General features: G+C 35.3%; 2 protein-coding genes across 3 annotated transcripts in view; one reads left to right on the top strand and one right to left on the bottom strand.

The window, feature by feature from the left end:
- LOC113065860 (calmodulin-binding transcription activator 2-like) overlaps positions 1-6,251 on the top strand; it is a 51,372-nt gene extending 45,121 nt beyond the window's left edge. Inside the window, exons 18-23 of one of the 2 annotated variants that reach the window (XM_026237410.1) lie at positions 18-228; positions 316-387; positions 2,211-2,231; positions 2,327-2,520; positions 2,597-2,671; positions 4,197-6,251. In XM_026237410.1, coding sequence (XP_026093195.1) covers positions 18-228; positions 316-387; positions 2,211-2,231; positions 2,327-2,520; positions 2,597-2,671; positions 4,197-4,251 — 628 coding nt within the window. In that variant the 3' untranslated portion in view covers positions 4,252-6,251. The remainder of the gene's footprint in view (positions 1-17; positions 229-315; positions 388-2,210; positions 2,232-2,326; positions 2,521-2,596; positions 2,672-4,196) is intronic. The other variant, XM_026237411.1, reaches the window with a different exon arrangement.
- An 8,746-nt stretch (positions 6,252-14,997) lies between these two features.
- Positions 14,998-20,075, bottom strand: LOC113065859 (growth hormone secretagogue receptor type 1-like). The gene is made up of 3 exons (XM_026237409.1): positions 19,087-20,075; positions 16,560-17,016; positions 14,998-15,646 (listed from the first exon to the last, which is right to left on the bottom strand). Exons 1-3 carry the CDS (start codon positions 19,402-19,404, stop codon positions 15,348-15,350), a joined length of 1,074 nt encoding a protein of 357 aa, XP_026093194.1. The 5' UTR covers positions 19,405-20,075; the 3' UTR covers positions 14,998-15,347.
- Between the last annotated feature and the right edge of the window lie 936 nt (positions 20,076-21,011).

Here is a 21,011-nt window from a genome sequence, read left to right as displayed (position 1 = left end):
TGTGTGTGTGTGTGTAGGAGTCGGTGTCTCACCCCTCCCTCGCTCCTCAGTGATCTGGCGCTGCAGAGGCTCCGCCCCCCGAGCAGTGTGGCGTGGGCGGAGTTTCTGAACGCCTCAGCCAATGGAAGGATGGAGAGAGACTTCGCTCTGCTGACGCTGACAGACACGGAGCAGAGAGAGCTGTATGAAGCTGCACGTGTCATCCAGAACGCTTTCCGCAGATACAAGGTACACACACACACACACACTCGACCACTGACTGACTGAGTGAGTGTGTGTGTGTCTGATGTGATAACGATTGGGTGTTGTGTTTAGGGGCGGAGGCTAAAGGAGCAGCAGGACATGGCTGCAGCAGTAATACAGCGCTGTTACCGCAAATACAAACAGGTACCACACACACACACACACACACACACACACACACACGCATGTTTTCTTATCTCTCTGAATGAGGACATTCTATATACTTATAATGCAAGACACTACAGGTGAAAAAGTTTTTTCATGCACTGGTTAATTTAGAGATTTTGGGCTATTTTTATTATTATTATTTTCCCAGACTAGTTGAAATAAATAATCTAAAAAACACTTGAGTATTTATTTTATTGCACTTTATCTATTTGGTCTGTATATTTCAGTTGCAATCCACATCTTCAAAGAGTTTTTTCTCCACGTCAGCAGCTCTTACACACACCAGACTTAGCAGTTTTATTCCTCTCTGTAATCTGAAGGTTTTTACCGTGGGGTTTGTTCATATTTCATTTACACTGAATTATACTACATTTCATTCCTCAAAAACGTGAATTTTTTTTTTTTCAGTCCGTTGATATTATTTTCAGATTTTTGGAGTTAAAATCATAGAAACCATCATAATATATAGGAATAAAACTATTAAGTTTGATGTTTGTAAGCGCTGCCGAAAAACATTTAAAGATATGAAGTGTAATTGAAATCTACAGACGCAATTGGATAGTGTAAAATGGCAAGACATTACAGTCAAAAAGATTTTTCATTTACTGCTCACTTGATTTTGAGATTTTATTCTACTTTGCTTCTATATCATCACTCTTCTTTCAGACGTGTTGAAAGAAAACATCCAGAATACACATCAAAGTGTTTATTTTTTTTGCATTTTATTCATTTGCATCTATAAATTTCAATTCCAATATATATCTTTAAAAAGTTTTTTCTCCACTTCAGGAGCACTTACACAAACCAAAACTTAGAGATTTATTCCTCTCTATATTCTGAAGGTTTTTACCGTGGGGTTTGTTCATATTTAATTTATACAGATTTTTACAACATTTTATTCCTCAAAACATGAAAATTTATTTTTTTCAGTCCGTTGACAGTGTTTTCTGATTTTTGGAGTTAGAAACATAGAAACCTTCATAATATATAGGAATAAAACTATTAAGTTTGATGTTTGGAAGCGCTGCCGAAAAACATTTAAAGATATAAAGTTTAACTGAAATCTAAAGACACAAATTGATAAGTGTAAAAAGGCAAGACATTACAGACAAAAACATTTCAATTCCAATCCACATCTTCAAAAAGTTTTTTCTCCACTTCAGCAGCTCTTACACACACCAAAACTTAGAGATTTATTCCTCTCTGTAATCTGAAGGTTTTTACCGTGGGGTTTGTTCATATTTCATTCACACTGAATTATACAACATTTTATATCTACAAACATGGTAAAAATGCATTTTTTCTGCCTTTTTACAGAGTATTTTCTGATTTGTGGAGTGAGAAAATAGAGAAATCCAAAAACCCTTTAACTCTAAAATGTCAACAAAATCAGACAACAATTTTGAACCAATGTTAAGATTTCTGTTCTAGATATTTATGCAAATTAGTGCATATTTAGTTAGACAATGATTGGCTTGCATATTTAAATATAACATTTCAGAATAACATTTTTTTTCCAATTCTTAATGTAATCATTCGACTGGGGAAACACGGTGAAAGCAGGACTGAGCCAGGGTGTCTTTCCTTCAGAACATTTTATTCATTTTTATTGAGATTTAGTCAGGTTTAGCTCACTTCCGGGTACAAATGAATTCTCAAAATATGGCTAGTAGATACAAACACACAATCATTACTAACCGTTCAGCTTCTGCGTGTGTGTGTGTGTATCTTCGCTAACACACTAATATTGTTGCTGTATCCCTGATCTTCCTCCTGTTTCTCGTTTAATTTCATGCTAGCTAACATGGATAGCACTGAAGGTAATGTCGTATTAAACTGCTTACACAGTTTCCGCTGTGCGGTGTGTGTGTTGTGTTGCAGTATTTATGTATTGGTGTGTGTGTTCCTCCTCCAGTACGCTCTCTATAAGAAGATGACGCAGGCGGCGATACTGATCCAGAGTAAGTTCCGCAGTTATTACGAGCAGAAGAAGTTCCAGCAGTCTCGGCGAGCGGCCGTCCTCATCCAGCAGTATTACCGCAGCTATAAAGAGTACGAGCGCGTCAAGCAGGGCCCGCGCGGCCCCGGGGCCCTCAGCACCAAGCTCAAGTGAGACACACACACAGATGTTCATATATCAATACACTCTGTGATGCAATGCTCAAACTCTCCTTGTTCATCTCAGAGGCTCGTTCCTGACCAAGAAACAGGATCAGGCCGCGCGGAAGATCATGCGCTTCCTCAGACGCTGCAGACACAGGTACAGTTCATCCAGAACCTGGAGATAACTATCATTTAGTTGAAGAACCAGGATTCACACAGTCCTGGAGAACATGGCTTTATGGGGAAGCCTCATTGAAGAAGTGATTTCTAGACCTCATGAAAATTAAACAAATCTTAAACCAACATGGACATTTATATATGAGTGTACAATTAACTAGTTAATAACTTGTATTATTTGTATTACAATTTTTTTTTTTTTTTATCATTATCTTGCATTCTTATCTAGTAAATCATGAATGACTGAAAAAGTCATGGAAATTAGTAATAAAAAATAAAAAAATCACGGGGCATTTATCTAATGTATTTTCATTTTACTAGTTAAATAATATAATGTATTTTATATTATTAATTTGTGCATTTTTTTTATCCGTATCTTATTCTTATCCATTAAATCCTGAGCAACTTAAAAAGTCTTAAAAACTTATCAAATCTTAAAATCACTTGGGCTTATAGAAGGAACATACATTTACTATTTATTTTATATGAAATATATATTTTCAAATTTTATATGAAACATGTTTTACTCTTACAATGTGACAGAAAATCAAAGAATTAAATCTAAACAAATTGTGTTTTTTCTGTTCATGTAACAAGGGCCAAAAACTTCACCATGTTTTGTATCATTTAGATGAAGAAAATAATAATAATTCTAAACGTACAATTTCTTTTGTCCAAATTACTGAAGAGCAACAGAGGGTTTAAGGTAAACATGAGATTTTGAAGTACAAAGACTGAAATAGTATTTTCTCTTAAAATGTACTACAGTAATGTTAGTTTTATTTAACACTTAGAAAAGTTTTTATTTAAAACTTTAAAAAACTGATTTTTGTTGCAGTATTAAGGGTAAAGATAAGGATTTTTAAAATTCGTATCCAGTAAATCATAAACAACTGAAAAAGTAATTATTACGTTCAGCAACTTTAAATGAGTTTGTGTCTCAAAATGTAGATTTTTTTTTAAATCAATCAATTCTAAGAACAAAAGTCAATTTTGAAATATAAACTGAGAATTGTAAGAAACGGGTATAAATTGTGAGGTAAAGTCACAATTACCTATTTTATTTTTCTACCTTTTTTATTTTCTTTTTGAAAATTCATTTCTTTAATTTTTACACTGATTTTATTGTTGCACTTCATCTGTTTGCATTTGTAGATTTCACTGACTCAAAATTAGGTTATATCTCCACTTCAGCAGCACTTACACACACAAACTTTATTCTGAATACATTTCTATTTATATATTCTGAAGGTTTTTACCGTGGGGTTTGTTCATATTTCATTCTCACTGATTTATGCAACGTTTTACTCCTAAAAACATGGTGAAATGCGTTTTTCTGATTTATGGAGTGATAAAAATCCTCTCAGTAAAAACCTTTAGCTCTAATATGATAAAATCAAACTACAGTTCTGAACCTGGCTTTTTTCAATCTTCAGATGTATTTGCTAAAATTGCATGCAAATTAGTTCAGATAAATTAAATATGATAATTTTGTGTGTTTGCAGGATTAAGGAGCTGAAGCAGAGTAAAGAGCTGGAGCACAAAGGACTGACCACCTGACCACACTCACACACACACACACACACACTCACACACTATCAGAGACACACACACACACACAGGTTTCTCTTTGGCTTCTTCTTTCCCGTCGTCGCTGGAACACTACTTTGATGTTCAGTTTTCCTGAATGTTGGGAATGTTTTTGTGTATTAATGGATCTCTATATCAATGTAAACAGCATCTACTCTCACATATACTGTATGATCAGACACACACAGCTGATCGTGTTAATATGAACTTATTTATTGATCTCACCGAGATATATTTTATAAGTGACAGAACGAGCGAACGAAGGTCGTGGCCGTATCCAAAGTCTTAAATTGTGGTTGAATGGAAACACATTGGAGAACACGATTGTGAATCTAATATTATTACCCTTTTATCTTCATTAAATATAATGACTATAACCTCAGTCCAGCATATAAATCAAATGTTGAGCTCTTTCAGCAGCATCTGTCATATAAAATCATTTTGATTCGTCGTTTGTAAAGACAAGTCAAAAGTTTCAGAGAAACAAACATGTTATCAAACCTGAACAAACCTGAACACAAATACCAAACATGTCTTACATCCTGAGATAATTGATTTAGGATTTTTACCATCTCTAAAAACTTTTTTCTCTCTTCAAAAAAATTATCGTAATTTTTTATATTTTATTTGTAATCCCTCATTGTTTTCCTCTCTTTCACAAAAGCAGTTCTCTCTCTAAATAATGTTTCTCTACAGAAGACGATTAGGGCCAAACAATAATAAAAAATAAAATCATCAACATTAAAGTCAATATAATGAGAGATTAATTACATTTCAGGAAAAAATTCAAAATAAAATGTTGAGAATAAAATCATAACATTTTGAGAAAATTGCGTTTCATGAAAAAAACGTGTGAAATTTTGCGTAAAAAAAAAACGTACTGTTCATTTTTTTCCCATCACATATCCATATAAAAGTGGAAATCAATTGCCTAACGAGTTTTTAATAATGACGTATTAATTGGCTAGGTTTAGGGTTAGGTACTAGTAAGGCAGCTTCTATTTAGTTATTTTAATAAAATAAATTTACACTTTATATTATTACTGCATCCTGTTAATATACAACAGTACTGAGGTGCAAATAGTATTGCCACTGTAAATATAGATATAAATAGCATCTAATTACTATTTAGACTTAAAGATCTTCTTTTCCACAGCATAAAAGAAAAGCTATTTTCACTTCGCGTAAAAGCACATCGCTAAAAATATTACGTGTAAATAGCATCTATGACTATTTGCGCTTATTTTTGACTAATTTCACTTAATTTCTTTGACTTTTTTTTACTCGAAGTTTGAGTTTTTCTCACAATTTATTTTTTTCTTGAAACAGACTTTTATCTTGTAATTTGATGAATTCTCAACATTTTATTTAGACATTTTTTCATGAAATTTAACGAGTTTAATCTCGCGTCATAATAACTTTAATCTCAAGATGTTTTAATATTTTTATTGTTGCTTGGACATAATCCTCTTCCATAGATCCAAGGCTCAGAAGCTAGTTTCTGCCACAGAATAAAGATATAAATGTTTTATTTCACAATCAGTTTATAGGATTTTCTTGAGTCTGTTTGATGGATATTATTGAATGTGCCTTGAGGTGTTTCTAACTAAATTACTGTAAGTTCTGTCCGATTCAGACCTGTATGCATTAGTCTGTAAATACTGTACAATATAAAGAGCTGGTGCGAATATATTTAAGAATGCTTGATGAAATGTGTAATTTATTCTCTTTACGGATTGCTGATATGCACGCTTATATTTACATGAGATTCTTCAGCACGTCTTTGCTTGCTGGTGTTTATCGTTTGCATGAACTTCTGTTTTTGTTCATATTTCCACTCACTTTAGTACCGCTGATGTGACTTTATTTATGAATATAGATTTATGGACATGTTTGAATTGATTTCTACTGTATAAATTCATTCTTTCGGGGCTGTTTCATAACATTTCATTAAAATTCTTCAAACTCAAGTCAAGTGTCGTTTTGTGTTTTTTTTTTTCAGTTTGGCCTTGTATATTTTTTGAATATACATGTGTCTGGGTAGCTCTGGGATTAGAAACTGAGAAGTCTTAAATTGTCCCAACCTGTTGTCTTTTTCTTCCCTGTTCTATAGAATAATTAAGAACAGCTGTTATAGTAAAAACTATAGAAAACACTTGTGCCTCTTTCTCACCAGCCTCTGTCTCCTGGCTTGCTGTTACCTGCTCTCTTTCGGTCACTTGTGCCTCTACATTTCCCTCTTTTTCTTCCTCTATCTCTATGGAGCTAATATTATGATAAAATGATTTGAATTTGAATTGTGTAAATTTGAATTATTTGTAGATGATCTCAGAAAAGTCGGACAGAGCATTTTGGCAAATTGGGGACTGCGGAAGTTTTCCAACGCGAACGTGGTGTGACTCTGATCATGAATCGCCCGGTGTTGTGTTATATTTGGTTCCCATGGAAAACTGTTCCAGTGGGTGGAGTTAACATGAATATTCATTAGTTCCCTAATCAGTGGACGCTGCTCAAATCGTTACTTGGATTATTTTGAAAAGGTAACGAAGTGTCTATGTTAAGCACTGAAGCATTGTAACGGTGTCAAAACAATGCAGTTTGTGTAATATTAATCGTCTGTAAGTTGATTTTGCTTGTTTGATTGCAGGCACACAGAAAAAACAATAAGCGAATAGCCTATGCTAACCTATAGTTTCTTAATCATATTTTTTTAATGTGTTTAGCTTTTTATACATCTCATTTGTGGGGCATTAATTGCTGTTAGAATAGTATGATTAGCTAAGATAGGCTACTGGTGACTATTACTGCAGTGTATTCATGACGATGCTTGAAACACTGTCATGCTAACCGTTCACACCATTAACAGCTCCTGCAACCCATCCTGAACACCTCTCCAATCAAGCACTCTCACCATTCTCACCTCCTGCATCCCCCCTCTCCCCCACACCTACAATTCAGATCAGCGAGGATGCGGTGCGCCAGGTCTTCCGGAAGCAGAAAAGGAAAAAGGCACCAGGCCCAGATTGTGTTACACCAGCCTGTCTGAAATCCTGTGCTGACCAGCTGGCCCCCATCTTCACACAGATCTTCAACAGATCGCTGGAGCTGTGCGAAGTCCCTTCATGCCTCAAACGTTCCACCATCATCCCCATCCCTAAGAAACCCAAAATTACAGGACTAAATGACTACAGGCCTGTGGCTCTAACGTCTGTAGTCATGAAGTCATTTGAAAAACTGGTGCTGGCCCACCTGAAGGACATCACTGGACCCTTGCTGGATCCTCTTCAGTTTGCCTACAGAGCAAACAGGTCTGTGGACGATGCAGTAAACATTGGACTGCATTATGTTCTGCAACACCTAGACAGACTGGGGACTTATGTGAGGATCCTGTTTGTGGACTTCAGCTCGGCCTTCAACACGATCATCCCAAACCTCCTCCTGCCCAAACTAAATCAGCTCTCCGTGCCCACCTCCATCTGTCAGTGGATCAACAGCTTCCTGACAGACAGGCAGCAGCTAGTGAGGCTGGGAAAATACACATCCAGCACCCGTACAATCAGCACCGGAGCTCCCCAGGGCTGTGTTCTCTCCCCACTGCTCTTCTCCCTGTACACTAATGATTGCACATCTAAGGACCCCTCTGTCAAGCTCCTGAAGTTTGCAGACGACACCACACTCATCGGCCTCATTCAGGACGGTGACGAGTCTGCTTACAGACAGGAGGTAAAAGAGCTGGCTGTCTGGTGCAGTCTCAACAACCTGGAGCTGAACACGTTCAAAACAGTGGAGATGATCGTGGACTTCAGGAGAGACCCCCCTGCTCTCCCCCCACTCACCATCATGAACAGCACTGTGACTGCAGTGGAGTCATTCAGGTTCCTGGGCACCACTATCTCTCAGGACCTGAAGTGGGACATTCACATTGACTCCATCGTAAAAAAGGCCCAGCAGAGGTTGTACTTTCTTCGCCAGCTGAGGAAGTTTAACCTGCCACAGGAGCTGCTGAAACAGTTCTACTCCACCATCATTGAATCCATCCTCTGCACTTCAGTAACTGTCTGGTTCAGCTCAGCTTCTAAATCTGACCTCAGAAGACTACAGAGAGTAGTCCGGACTGCTGAGCGAATCATCGGTTCAACTCTCCCATCTATTCAAGAACTGTACTTATCCAGAGTGAGAAAAAGGGCTGTCAAAATCACTCTGGACCCCTCACATCCAGCACACTCCCTCTTTGAACTGTTGCCATCTGGTCGACGCTACAGAGCACTGAGCACTAGAACGACCAGACACAGGACCAGTTTCTTCCCTCAGGCAATTCATCTTATGAACAGCTGACAATAATGGCGAACACACTACACTATTTATATTTATATACACACACACTTTATTTATCTAACACACATACTTAGTATACACTTAAATTTTGCACACAATATATATGTACATACATAACTTCACTTTGTAATATACCTGCCTACAATTAGAGATGTTCCGATACCCTTTTTCTCTTCCCGATACCGATTCCGATACCTGGGCTCAGGGTATCGGCCGATACCGAGTACTGATCCGATACCTGGGTGTATATCTGTATATACAGCTGTATATACTACTAGCCCTGTGTAAATTGCTAGAATTCTTTTTATGGTGTGCTTCAGACAGATCCCTCAATAAAACGTGAACAAATACATGGTGAACTACTGTATTTATTACAGTATTTTTATTATCTAACATGAATTTGACAGTATTATTTATTTTCATATGCAAAAAAGAACTTCAAATGCAGCCAAAAATCTAACACCGCAAACTAAAAAAGGTATTTAAGTTTTACAATATAACTGTATAAAAAAACTGCAACAAATAAGTCTAGGAATATAAAAAAAGATCTATTAATCAGATAATCTCTTTACAACAAAACAAGTAAAAAACAAGCAACCATCTAGGCATAATTATTATTATTATAGAGATGTATTATTATTACTGTAGGCTACAACAGTAGCTTTATATATTGTCAATTTACTCATGTAAACCAAACATTTATTTTCATGGGCTGCCATGAAGATCTTTGAGTGTCTGTGTTTATGATATGACAGTATTCTCAAATGAAACGGTAAATTCTCATGAAGTGACGGTTTATGCGTTCGTGTCCTCATGACACACAGCAGAGACTACAAAACAGCGAGCTCTCGCGCATCTGTGCCAGTCACCCACAGAGATGTAGATTTTGCGGGAGTAATATTTAAATAGTATTTTGCAGTTTAATATTCACAGACACTAGTATATATTCGGCTACTGTCTGGAGCCCTGCGTTTTGACTTACACGGAAGCGACTGAACGCAGTTGCCGGTACTGAATATACTCGAGAGTCTGTAACTACCGGTACTACAGAGACATACTGCTAACCACTGATCTATAATATAGAAGCGGCTTCACTGTCTTTTGGCAGTTTAGAATGTGATGAGTGATCCAGTCATATATAGATCAGGGCTGCTAACGCGTTTTCATTTCTTCTTCGCTGCTCTAAACAGGGGTTGCTTGTGGCAACACAGCACAACTTCCTGTGTTTTCAATGCATTTTGAGCAGCGAAGAAGAACCGTGCAGCGGTTAGGCAAAGCTTGCGGTCATAACTAGGTCTTTTTTAAGAAAATGGTATCGGATCGGTATATGGGTTCATGTACTCGCCGATGCCAGAATTTGTTGTGGTATCGGAGATATTTCCGATACTAGTATCGGAATCGGAACAACTCTACCTACAATTGTCATTTGTATATTGTCATTCACTGTCTACATATTTGTATTTTTTATTCTTTTATTATGTGTTTTATGTTCTGTCGCTGTCATTCTGTTGTACTGCGGAGCTTCTGTCACGAAAACAAATTCCTCGTATGTGTAAACATACCTGGCAATAAAGCTCATTCTGATTCTGATTCTGATTCTGAACACATACATCTCCCGCCTAATAAATATAGCTATAGGCTAGCTATCCTGTGTCATTTATAAAAGGTTTAGTTTGTATGTAGCCAGTGTTTCTATTACCCAAATAAGTCACATACATAGGCTACTGAAAACAATTTTCTTGCAGTGAAAATGTCAATATTGTAATCAATCTAATTTGTAATTGATTATATTGTTCTGATGCAGTCTTCTTGGACATAGGTCAGCAGCTACTCCAAGAATATTATTTTTACATGTGGATAATAAATCATGTGTCTCATCATCACCAATGTTATAATATGGCTTTGATTTGCATTTGTGATGTTTCCACATATATTGATCCTCATGTAAAGTCCCTGTCTGTTTCAGGCTGGATGAGAGAGCTGAAGTCACTGGTACAGTAGCTGATCATTGTATGAACTGGACATACATGGAAGCTGTTCTCAACGAGAGACAATAAATATCTCAGACACTCAACTCATTTTGCATTACTTCATTCCATGCTTACTTTAACACAGCTTTCCTTGTCTTTTCAATTTGAGTTAAATTCATAAAGCAATTACTTCTGTACTTGTCATAGTAACATTTAATGAATGTAATATTTATGTGATCTACAATATCATTTGAGTATAATTTTAAACAGTAAACATACTTAAAGATAACATGTTATTTCTTAACCTGCATGCCATGGTACTATTAATACACATCAGAGAACTGTCAACATTAAAGAGTGTTGTTAAATTATTGAAATATTAACTTTAATGAATCTCAGAGGATATTAATTTCGGTAAGCGACAGGAGAACAGAGTTTGGCTGACAAAGAAACATTTGGGTTTCATTGTATTGTAATAGTTGTAAAATGTGGAAAACCATTTTGAATAAGATGTTAAACATTATTTACACAATGGATCACTATTCACTATTCTTAAACATGACGTGATGAGGTTGTTTTTCAGTGTCTATGGTCAAAGAACAGACACAATGTATGCAATGTGATTATGATATTCATTATTATTATATTTATTATTAGTAGTTCATTCTCAGATTGTCTAAACCGTTAAGCTCTGTTTTTGACTGTTAACTCAATGCAATAAAGAAATATGTGTCCATTTTAAAAAGATTGTTCATTTAAATATAAAAATTAACTCGCATGTTGTTTCAATGTTGCATGACTCACTCTGTAGAAGATACTTTAAAATCTTAGTAATAGGATAAAATATGTGACAGAAGTAAATGTGCATTTATAATAATAAATACAGAGAAATGCAAAGTTTTCGACTGTCTAACACAACACAAAGTAACACAACACAAAGTACCGATAAGAATACCGTTAAAGTACCGGACCGTTAAGCAGTATCGGTAAGAGTAGTAATACCGTTAAAACCTTAATGATATTCATCCCTACTTATAATCCGGTGCGCCCTATATACGAAAACAGTTCTAAAATAGGACATTCATTAAAGGTGCGCCTTATAGTGCGGAAAATATGGTACACAAATAGTCTCTCTCCAATGACGACTAGGTAGTCTAATCAAAGCAAACTATTAAAAATAAAGTAATATTATTAAAAATATATAAAAAGCGAAATACACCACGTTCACACCACGTTCGCACTGGAAAACTTCCGCAGTCCCCAATTTGCCAAAATTTTCTGTTTGAATTTTCTGAGATCATCTACTCTTCCCTGAGGATGACCTGTGACCTACTTTCTGTAAGATCTGAATTTTTGACATTGAATTTTAGAAAACTGAATTTGAAGTTCCGAATTTCTTCATCTTGAAAACTTGAATCTGAATGTTTTTAAACTGAATATTTGCAGTATAAGAATTCATAACAAAAAAAAACTAGCTGTTTGAAAATACACGTCTATAAAATTCAACCATAAAAACATTTCAGTTTGTTAAATTTCAAATGTTAAATATTCATTTAAAAAAAAAAAAAAAATTCAGAACTATTTAAACTACCACCTAAAATTCAATTTTGTTAGATTACACTTGCAAATAATTAAAATTTACACAATTCAAATTCAAATCATTTTGTCATAATATTAGCTCCATATACCTCCATCTCCTCATCTGATTAATTTCCAGTCTCTGTCCATCTAGGAACAAGGCTCAATTTACTATTTCATCATCAATCTATTATTTTAACCATCACTTCTACTCTTGCACCTAATCAATAAGTCCACCTTAAATATTGATACAAAACTTAACAAAACTGATCCACTGGGATAGTGATTAATATTATTATTACTGTTGTAGTCTAAAATCGAACACCTTTGCAATGTAAACAAAACTGTAAACTACATTTGTTATTCATATCCTTCACACTGCACTTTGATGTCAGGTATATTATGCATTTTATTGTTGATATTATTGAGTTTACAGGCTAATGTGGTCTTGCTGTTGTAAACACTGTTGCTATTGTAGAAAAGAAAATATATATTTGCGTCACATTTAAAATATAATTATATTTTAATTCATTTCTGAATTGTTTTTATTTTTATAATGATAATTCAGAGAATCTGAATAAGCCTTACCAGTGTTGTGGTAATTATTTTAAGGCACTCTATGTGTTAAAAAATAAATAAGTACTGTAATATAATAATAGTTTAGTAAAATAACATAAAAAAAGACCAGAACCTTCGATGCCTGTGAAACTTTTCTCCCTCAAACAGCAGCACGCTAGTGTTACTTCTACACTACAGGCTACACACAGCAACATATCTGCGTGTTCTCACATCACATCGTTCTTGTAAAATAATAATAAGTAAATAAACATCAAAATCACTTCACTGAGAATGAAACACCACTTACCAGCTGCCACGATGTTGAAAATATCCTTCCTCTAGCAAGTAATGCGCGTGAGGTATCTTCCTGGTGAGGTGAGGAGGTCGTCGTCAGGTGAAAGGTCATCATGTGGGTCATTTTATTTACTGCTAAATTATTATTAATAAATTGTACTAATATTATTATTGGGCGTGGGCAGGCATTCACAAAAGGGAATGTTATTACAAAAAAAAAAAATCGAGGAAATTTTGCTTTGACACAAGGGCACTAAGGGGCAAAGGAGCAGGTGCTCAAGTGAACCGGTTCTTTCGGACAGTTCGATCAAATAAAACCAGTTGAAAAAAAAAAAAAAACGGTTCACCGGTTCTTTTGCGCTTGATGTAAGTCATTGGCGATGACTGCCCTTCATCCAAGCCTTCGGTTTAGCTGCGCTTATATTAGCACAGAATCAGTTCAGAATCAATCACCAAAGAATCAGTTCGGTTCAGACGAGCTTTGAGTCAGTCTGCTTCACGCTGAATCACGCATGCGCAGTAGCTCATCGGTTCTCGAATCGGGCGCGTCCGACAGAAACGCTTCTCGGTTCAGTATACGAATAAATGTCGAAATAGGGATCAAAATGGGGGGGGGGGGGGGAGGGGCAGGCGCCGGTGTTAATGTCTATGAAATATTGTTACTGTACTGTGATGAGTATCACAAAGCAAAAAAACCTATTTGATGTTTTTTTTTTTACATTATTTGATTTGAAATACAAATAATGGACAATTATCGTGTTTGTGGACTAAACAGCTGCGGATCAGCAGCGGACTGCAAACGCATCTTGTGTGAAAGCACAATCACTTCAGTAATAATTAATGTTAATAAGATTACAAATATTTCATGTGACTGATGGCGTCCATAAAACTTAAAATAGCAATTTCTGTGAGGAATTTATTTTAAAATGTGCGAAAATCAATCAAGCTTATAGTTGGCAGCATTATAGCAAAAATAATTGCAAACTGAAAAACAATCTCTGCGCGTGCGCAGTAAAATAGCCGCGCTTTCTGAAATGAAGAAGTGGGAGTATTTCGTCTCAACGAAAAATGTTAAACAAAAAAGGAATTCTGAGGTACAAAAGCGATTTGTGGATTTATGCAAATTTTCTCTGCTTTTTAAAAGTTTGATATTTCATAGTTTTGAGTTTAAAGGTCCTGATTAAAAGGTAAAGGTTGTTTAATATATCATGCTAACACCTACCGCTAGATTTTATCTCGGTTGTTGTGGGCAGATATAATAATAGTCATTAAATAAAAATGTCCTCTTGTACAGTTTTAGACAGTTCACCTAAAAAAATATAATAATCCTGTCTTCATTTCCTCTCCCTCATGTCGTTTTTCAACCCTGAACATGTCTTTCATAGTTCTCAAAATAATCAGTTTTTAATTTCAGTTCTCATTAAGTAATTCTGATTCACCTCCAGGCCGCTGATTAGCGATATTTTCTAATTAAATATGTATTGTAATTTGAAAATAGCAGTTTCCAAAAATAAATGATTATGCTATTACAGAAACAAAATATTCACTTAAATTAATTTTTATGATTTCTATTCTATTTGGTTTCTCACTGGTTTCTGGTTCAATTTAAGTTTATTTATATGTCTTAATTTTATTTATAAAACATTTAATTTCATATATTTTTTTTAGTTTTACCATTTTTAAACCACTCTTAAGTTACATTAACTCTAGATTACATTTTTGCTTTGTTTGCAAATTTACAATAAAATATAAAACACAAACTCTTATTTGAATGAATATTAATGTTATAATATGCTGTCAGTACAGTATACCCACATTGGAATAAATAAAAATACCTTAGAAATAAATACAGAGCACGTAAACTAGTTAAAATTAGAAATCATAAAATCATTTACCTGATAATAACATGTATGTGCAGATCCATAAAAGCAGCAGCATCTTCATCCCTCAAACACTATTGCTTTCATAAAACATCACAGTGTCACAAAGAACAGCCTTTTATTCAATATCTATGAAATAAGCCCCATCCAACACAATACAATAAAAACACACACAGACACGTTATATATAGTGTTGCTGAAAAGCTCAGTGACGCTGTCCATTTGTAGATGTGCTGTTGTTGATATGCAGCGCACACAAGAGACAGTGCTGACTCTAAATACATGAATTAATGCAAGAAGTGAACATAAACATGCTTGGCCAGATCCTACAGTTACACAATTAGTGCATTCTTGTGGCTTTAACAAACCTCAGTAGTTTTCTCCAGAGTCCTGTAGTTTGTGTCAAGCCTCACACACACACACACACACACACACACACACACACATGTGGTCAGAAGTGTGTGCTGGAGTGAGAGGCAGTGAGTGGGGAGGTGCGGGCCCTGTGGCGCAGCTCGTCCGTGGAGCCCACTGTTAGCCGCAGCATGGCGAGGACGTTAGCACGGTAGCGAGCAGACATGATGTTATACAGCAGAGGATTCACAGCGGCACTGACGTAAAACAGCACTAAAGACACCAGATTGAAATACTGACTGATGTAATACAGCTGATCACTGGAGTCTGAGACCGAAAACAGCGTCCGGCTCACGTGGAAGGGCAGCCAGCACAAGATGAACACCAGCACAATGACCACTGCGACAAAACAACACAATTCAGAAGCACTTCAGGGGCTTCATTTGCTACACAACATCATATTGGTTTGCTGCATACTTAACTAAAACCAAAGCCATAAAAACCAATTGAAATAAATATAAACTAGTTTAACTAAAACAAGAAAATTTTTAACCATATAGAAAAAATAAATAAATAAAATACTGTAGCTAAAATAAAAAAGTAAAAATAAAAATGTTACTTGAAAAAAAAAAAACATTAATATATACGTAGAGCTAAACTTTAGCTTAACTTAATGTACCAAAATAACAATAAATAAACAACATCTTAGACATATTTAAAAAAATAATGTTTTTGTTACTTGGTATAAAATGTAAACTGAAGTAAAATAAAGCAACTAATTTCATTTAGTTTAAAACAATAACTTGAAAAGAAATCTCAAATCAAACAAACGTAAAATGAAATTAAATCAAATATAACCTTTTTTGTATTATTTCAGCTAGTTGCCAAAGCAACTACTTTTTTATTTAGTTTAACTTGATGTACTAAAATAAAAAACTAAAGTGCAAAAAATGTATAAAACTATATAGATATATTTGATATGGTAGAGCATTGCGTTAGCAGCACAAGGTTGTGGGTTCAATTCCCAGGGAACACATGTTAGGTAAGAACTGTTAGCCTTAATGCACTGTCGCTTTTGAAAAAAAGCGTCTGCTAAATGCATAAATTTAAATTTAATTTATATATATTTATATGTAAAACAAAAATAATAAATAGGAAAAACCAAAAAACTAAGCTTCTAAAAATGTAAAACAAAAATACAAATATAAATGTAAAATAATATTCTCGATAATAAAACAAGACTGAGTAAATAATTTCAAACTACTCTTTTAAGGATCTCAAAACTACTTGTATTATTCTGTTTAATGCTCACCCATCATGCGGAGGGTCTGGCGGTGTGTTTTGTCTCGGTGTGTGTGCGCGCGCAGGTGCAGGCGGCGGGCGATCAGGCCGTACAGGAGCGACAGGATGGTGAGCGGACAGATGAAGTAGAGATTGGAGAGCCACAGCATGGCTTTCAGAAGGCCGGAGGTCAGTGCGTACTGTGTGCAGCGGCACTCGCTGGCTCCGCCCTCAAACTGCTCCACCCCCACCAGCGCAAACACCGGCCCCGCGCTGAGCATGGCCACGCCCCACAGCCCCGCGATCAGCGCTCGGACACGCCCCCTGGTGACCAGCAGGCGTGCGCGGAGGGGAAAGCACACGGCCAGGTATCGCTCCGCCCCCAGCGCGGTCATGTGCAGGATGGACGAGAACGTGCAACACTCTCCCACGAACATCGACAGCTTGCACACGGCGTCGCCTAGCAACCACGGACGAAACCGCCATAGCTACAAGAGCAAACATACGTTAATACATGTTAGGCTAGCAATGTTTAATACATAATACAAGACAGAAGCGCATTGCCTTTCATGACAAATCAGATCATCACTTGCAAGACACATTCCATGTAGCTACAGAAGCTTTGACGAATTTCACACTTGATTGAGGTGGAAGCTTGTTTCTACCATAGGAATAAAATTTAATTATTAAAGTAGTTGCAACTTCCTATCTCCCAATTCTGACTTTTAATTTTTTGCTAAATTATATCTTGGGTTGTAAACTCATTAGAAAAAAGTAAGATAAAAAGTTGCAATTATGTTATTTTATTTCGTTGTGGGAAAAGGTCAGAATTGCGAGACGTAAACTTTTTTTGAATTTTGATTGGATTGAAAGATATAAATTAGCATTTCTGTGAAAAAAGATAGAATTGTGAGAGACAAATTCGCAACTTATTTTAACTACTAAGTTCAAATAAGTTCGCAACTAAAAACTTTCATATAAAAAGTCGCAATTACAAAAAAAAAACAGAATTGCGAGTTATAATCTCATAATTATAATCTCATAATCATAATTGCAATATTCTAACTATTCTGAACTACAATTCTGACCTTTTTTCCTAAGAATTGAAAGTTTATATCTTGTGATTTTTGACCTTGTATGAAAAAATCACAATTGAGAAAAAGTTGCAACTACTTTTAGTTTTTTATCCCGTGCAGGGAACAAAGTCAGAATTGTGAGAGGCAAATCAGCATTTCTGATACGAAAAGTTTGAAGTGTTGGTAGAAACAAGTTGAATTGTGAGAAGTAATTTTAGAATTTTGAGGGAAAAAAAACTCACAATTGCTAGAATATTTTTATCGCAATATACTTTTTTCTGAGATTTGCGAGTTTATATTATTTGGAACTTTATATGAGAAATTAGAATTGGGAAACAAAAGTCACAATAAGCTTTTATTGTTTAGTTTTTTACTTCTGTGGTGGAAACAAATTCAGAGTTGAAAGATGTAAAATTCAGAAATGCAATATATAAACTTGTAAAGTTAGAATTGTGAGATATAAAGTTGCAGTTACATGGAAACAACAGAACAGATATAAAGATAATTCTGGGGAAAAAAGTCAGAATTGCTCATAATTGTGAAAATATGTCACAGTTTTGAATTTATATCATAATTATGACTTGTTTCATAACATTTACAAGTTTGTGAATATCGTAAATAAAGAAAAAAGTTGTAATTCAAAATTCTGATGTTTTTTATGCTATATAAAAATAAAAAGTCAGAACTGTGAGTTATAAACAAAATTTGAGAGGGAAAAAAATCAGATTATGAAATTTTAAAGTCAGAATTTAATTCTCAATTTTGCTCTCACAATAAAAAAGTTTCATTCTGTTGTGTTTTTGTTTCTGCCACAGAATAAAAATGCATGGTACTAGCAACTTTTTAATCTCACAATTCAGAATTTTTCGTGCAGTTCTGACTTTTTTTAATCAGAGCAATGAGATATAAAGTCACAATTCTGAGATAGAAAATTCAAAATTATGAGATATATTAAATGAAAACTGTGAGATATAAACTCAAGCCAAATATGAGTTCAACGTCTCAATTCTGAATTTTTCAGCAATTTTGAGTTTCAACTTTGAGTTTATATCTTACATCCACCACAGAATAAAAAATGTGCTTGCAACTTTTTCTCGCAATTCTGACTTTCTTTTCACGATTATGCGACAATGTTTCAATTCTGACTTTCTTTTCACGATTATGCGACAATGTTTCAATTCTGACTTTCTTTTCACGATTGTGAGACAATGTTGCAATTCTGACTTTTTTCCCCTCAAGAGTTGCAAGAAAAAGTCTGAATTGTGAGATAGAAACGTAAAATTGCGATAGGAAATAATAAAACTAATAATACATGCCCACACACGTACAGATTAGCAGAACATTTTTCTAATGGAAATACGACAGAACTTAATGATATGCAAATGACCAGAAACAAGCTGCAGTGGCAACCAAAGGTGATCTGTCACATGATACAGTTGGCGTCATGCAAGCTTTTTTAACAGCACGTCAAACCTCGATTACCTTATAGAGATCCAGAGGCATCAGCAGCAGAATGAGGATGTCTGATATGGCCATGCTGCTCAGGTACAGGTAGGTGGTGCTTCTCATTTGTGGGCGTCGCCACACCACCAGAATGGTCAGGGCGTTTCCCAGCAGGCCGAGCAGCAGCAGCGGCACACACAGCGTCGTTAACACCGCCAGCTCAGTGTCGGTGAAGAGCGACTGGTCCTCCCATTCCTCCCAGTCTGATCGGTTCCCACAGCTCCCACACCAACCAGATCCAGAACCAGCTCCAGAACCAGCTCCAGAACCAGCTCCGGAAGCCTCCAGCACGTCCATCTCTCTCTGGAGGAGAGCTCAGAGCCGCCACGGCTCCTTCATCTTCACCACGCTCTACACAGCTCAGAGCTGCAGGACGGTTATTGAATGTGCTCCTGTTCTGTGCCGCCCACCGCTGGACATCAGTGCCACCTCCAGCAGCACAGGAACTGATCGAATCCACTCGATCACACTGAGAGGAACACAGGAGGAACACGCCGATCTCTCCATCAGACACACACAGACTCAGCTCAAGATCAAACACATGAAACACTCTGAAGATGAGGAACTACATTAGTTCATATGTAACTACTTCTAATTCATGTCTCATTGTTAGTGAATGATATTTGCAACATTTACTAACTAAGTTGTGAAATGGAAACACAGACTAACATTAATCAAAATGATTAAACACTGTAACAAATGTACTGCTGCTTGTTAGTTAATGCATTAACTGATGGGATCGTTACCAAAAAGAAATTAACATAATTAAATATTTCATGATCAATTATTTGAATAGTGTACATTTAGATGTAAAGTACAGTGCGTATGAACTATAGTAGTGCTTCTGTATCACTATAGTTTATAGTATGATGTGAAACACTTCAACAAAATATTAAACGTACAACTTTTGTGAACTATCAAACCCCTTATAATTAATGAAAAACACTTTTATTACAGTAATGCCATACATTTTTTAAGTAATTTGTGTCAATATGCATGTAAAGTACACTATACTAATATATGTAGCACTGTATAATAAGTTTATATGAACTACCTAAAAAATATATATTTTTTTAAATCATGCATTATTTTTTCAACATTTACTAACACATTATTATAATCTACAGTTGCATCTTTTGTTGTTGTGTAACAAACATTAACCTGAGCTAACACAAACTAACATTAATAAAAATACTGTGACAAATTGTTAGTTGCTCATTGTTAGTTAATGCATTAAATAACATAAACTAATGCAATTGTTACCAAAAATATAAAGAGTGTATGTAGCATGAAATGAAACCTACTTCATGACATATAGATTTTTTTGCATTGTTTTCATTAAAACTTTTAAATTTGCTTGTGAACTATACTACTATTTGTAGTACTAAATTTAACTTATGTTATAATTAACACTTTATTTGAAGCCTTCATGTGTAATGCATTATAAAAATATTCAGAATACCTTTTTTTATGTATATAAATAACTGTGCATCAGGTTCCTTGTTATTGCATCTCTAATTGGTTGTCTGTCGTGTTTTAATAAATTATACTATCTAAAATGGTAAAGATAAGTATTATAATAACTAGTTACACTTTTTCATACAATGCATTATAAGGTGCTTTATTACAAGGTATAATTAATACCTTAGAGAATTTGAGGTGCTAATGAGATAAATTTTGAAAAAAGTCACATTGCAAAAATTTTTAATGATGCTGAAATTTCATGATGTGAAATATCATTCATTTTCTTGATTTTAGGGTGAATTATGGCAGATTAGTTTCTTCGATTCCCACTTTTAGACGTTTAACACACAGCCGAGCAGAGAAACTGACCAGCTCTTGTTGACTCACACTAATTAATTTGTGGATTGATTGTTTTAATGAGTAACCCCGCTGAACGTTCA

Source organism: Carassius auratus, chromosome 48 (assembly GCF_003368295.1).
Source record: "Carassius auratus strain Wakin chromosome 48, ASM336829v1, whole genome shotgun sequence".
Taxonomy (NCBI): domain Eukaryota; kingdom Metazoa; phylum Chordata; class Actinopteri; order Cypriniformes; family Cyprinidae; genus Carassius; species Carassius auratus.
The sequence above is the reverse complement of the archived record's forward strand: the minus strand, read 5'-3'. Positions and strand labels throughout refer to the sequence as shown.

Bases quoted from the DNA above. Each gene is read 5' to 3' on its own strand.
- LOC113065859 (XM_026237409.1), bottom strand. From the start codon at position 19,404: ATGGACGTGCTGGAGGCTTCCGGAGCTGGTTCTGGAGCTGGTTCTGGA. The intron at 17,017-19,086 runs GTAATCGAGGTT...TTGCTCTTGTAG, and splicing joins TGCCTCTGGATCTCTATAAG to CTATGGCGGTTTCGTCCGTG. The intron at 15,647-16,559 runs GTGAGCATTAAA...GTTTTGTCGCAG, and splicing joins CCAGACCCTCCGCATGATGG to TGGTCATTGTGCTGGTGTTC.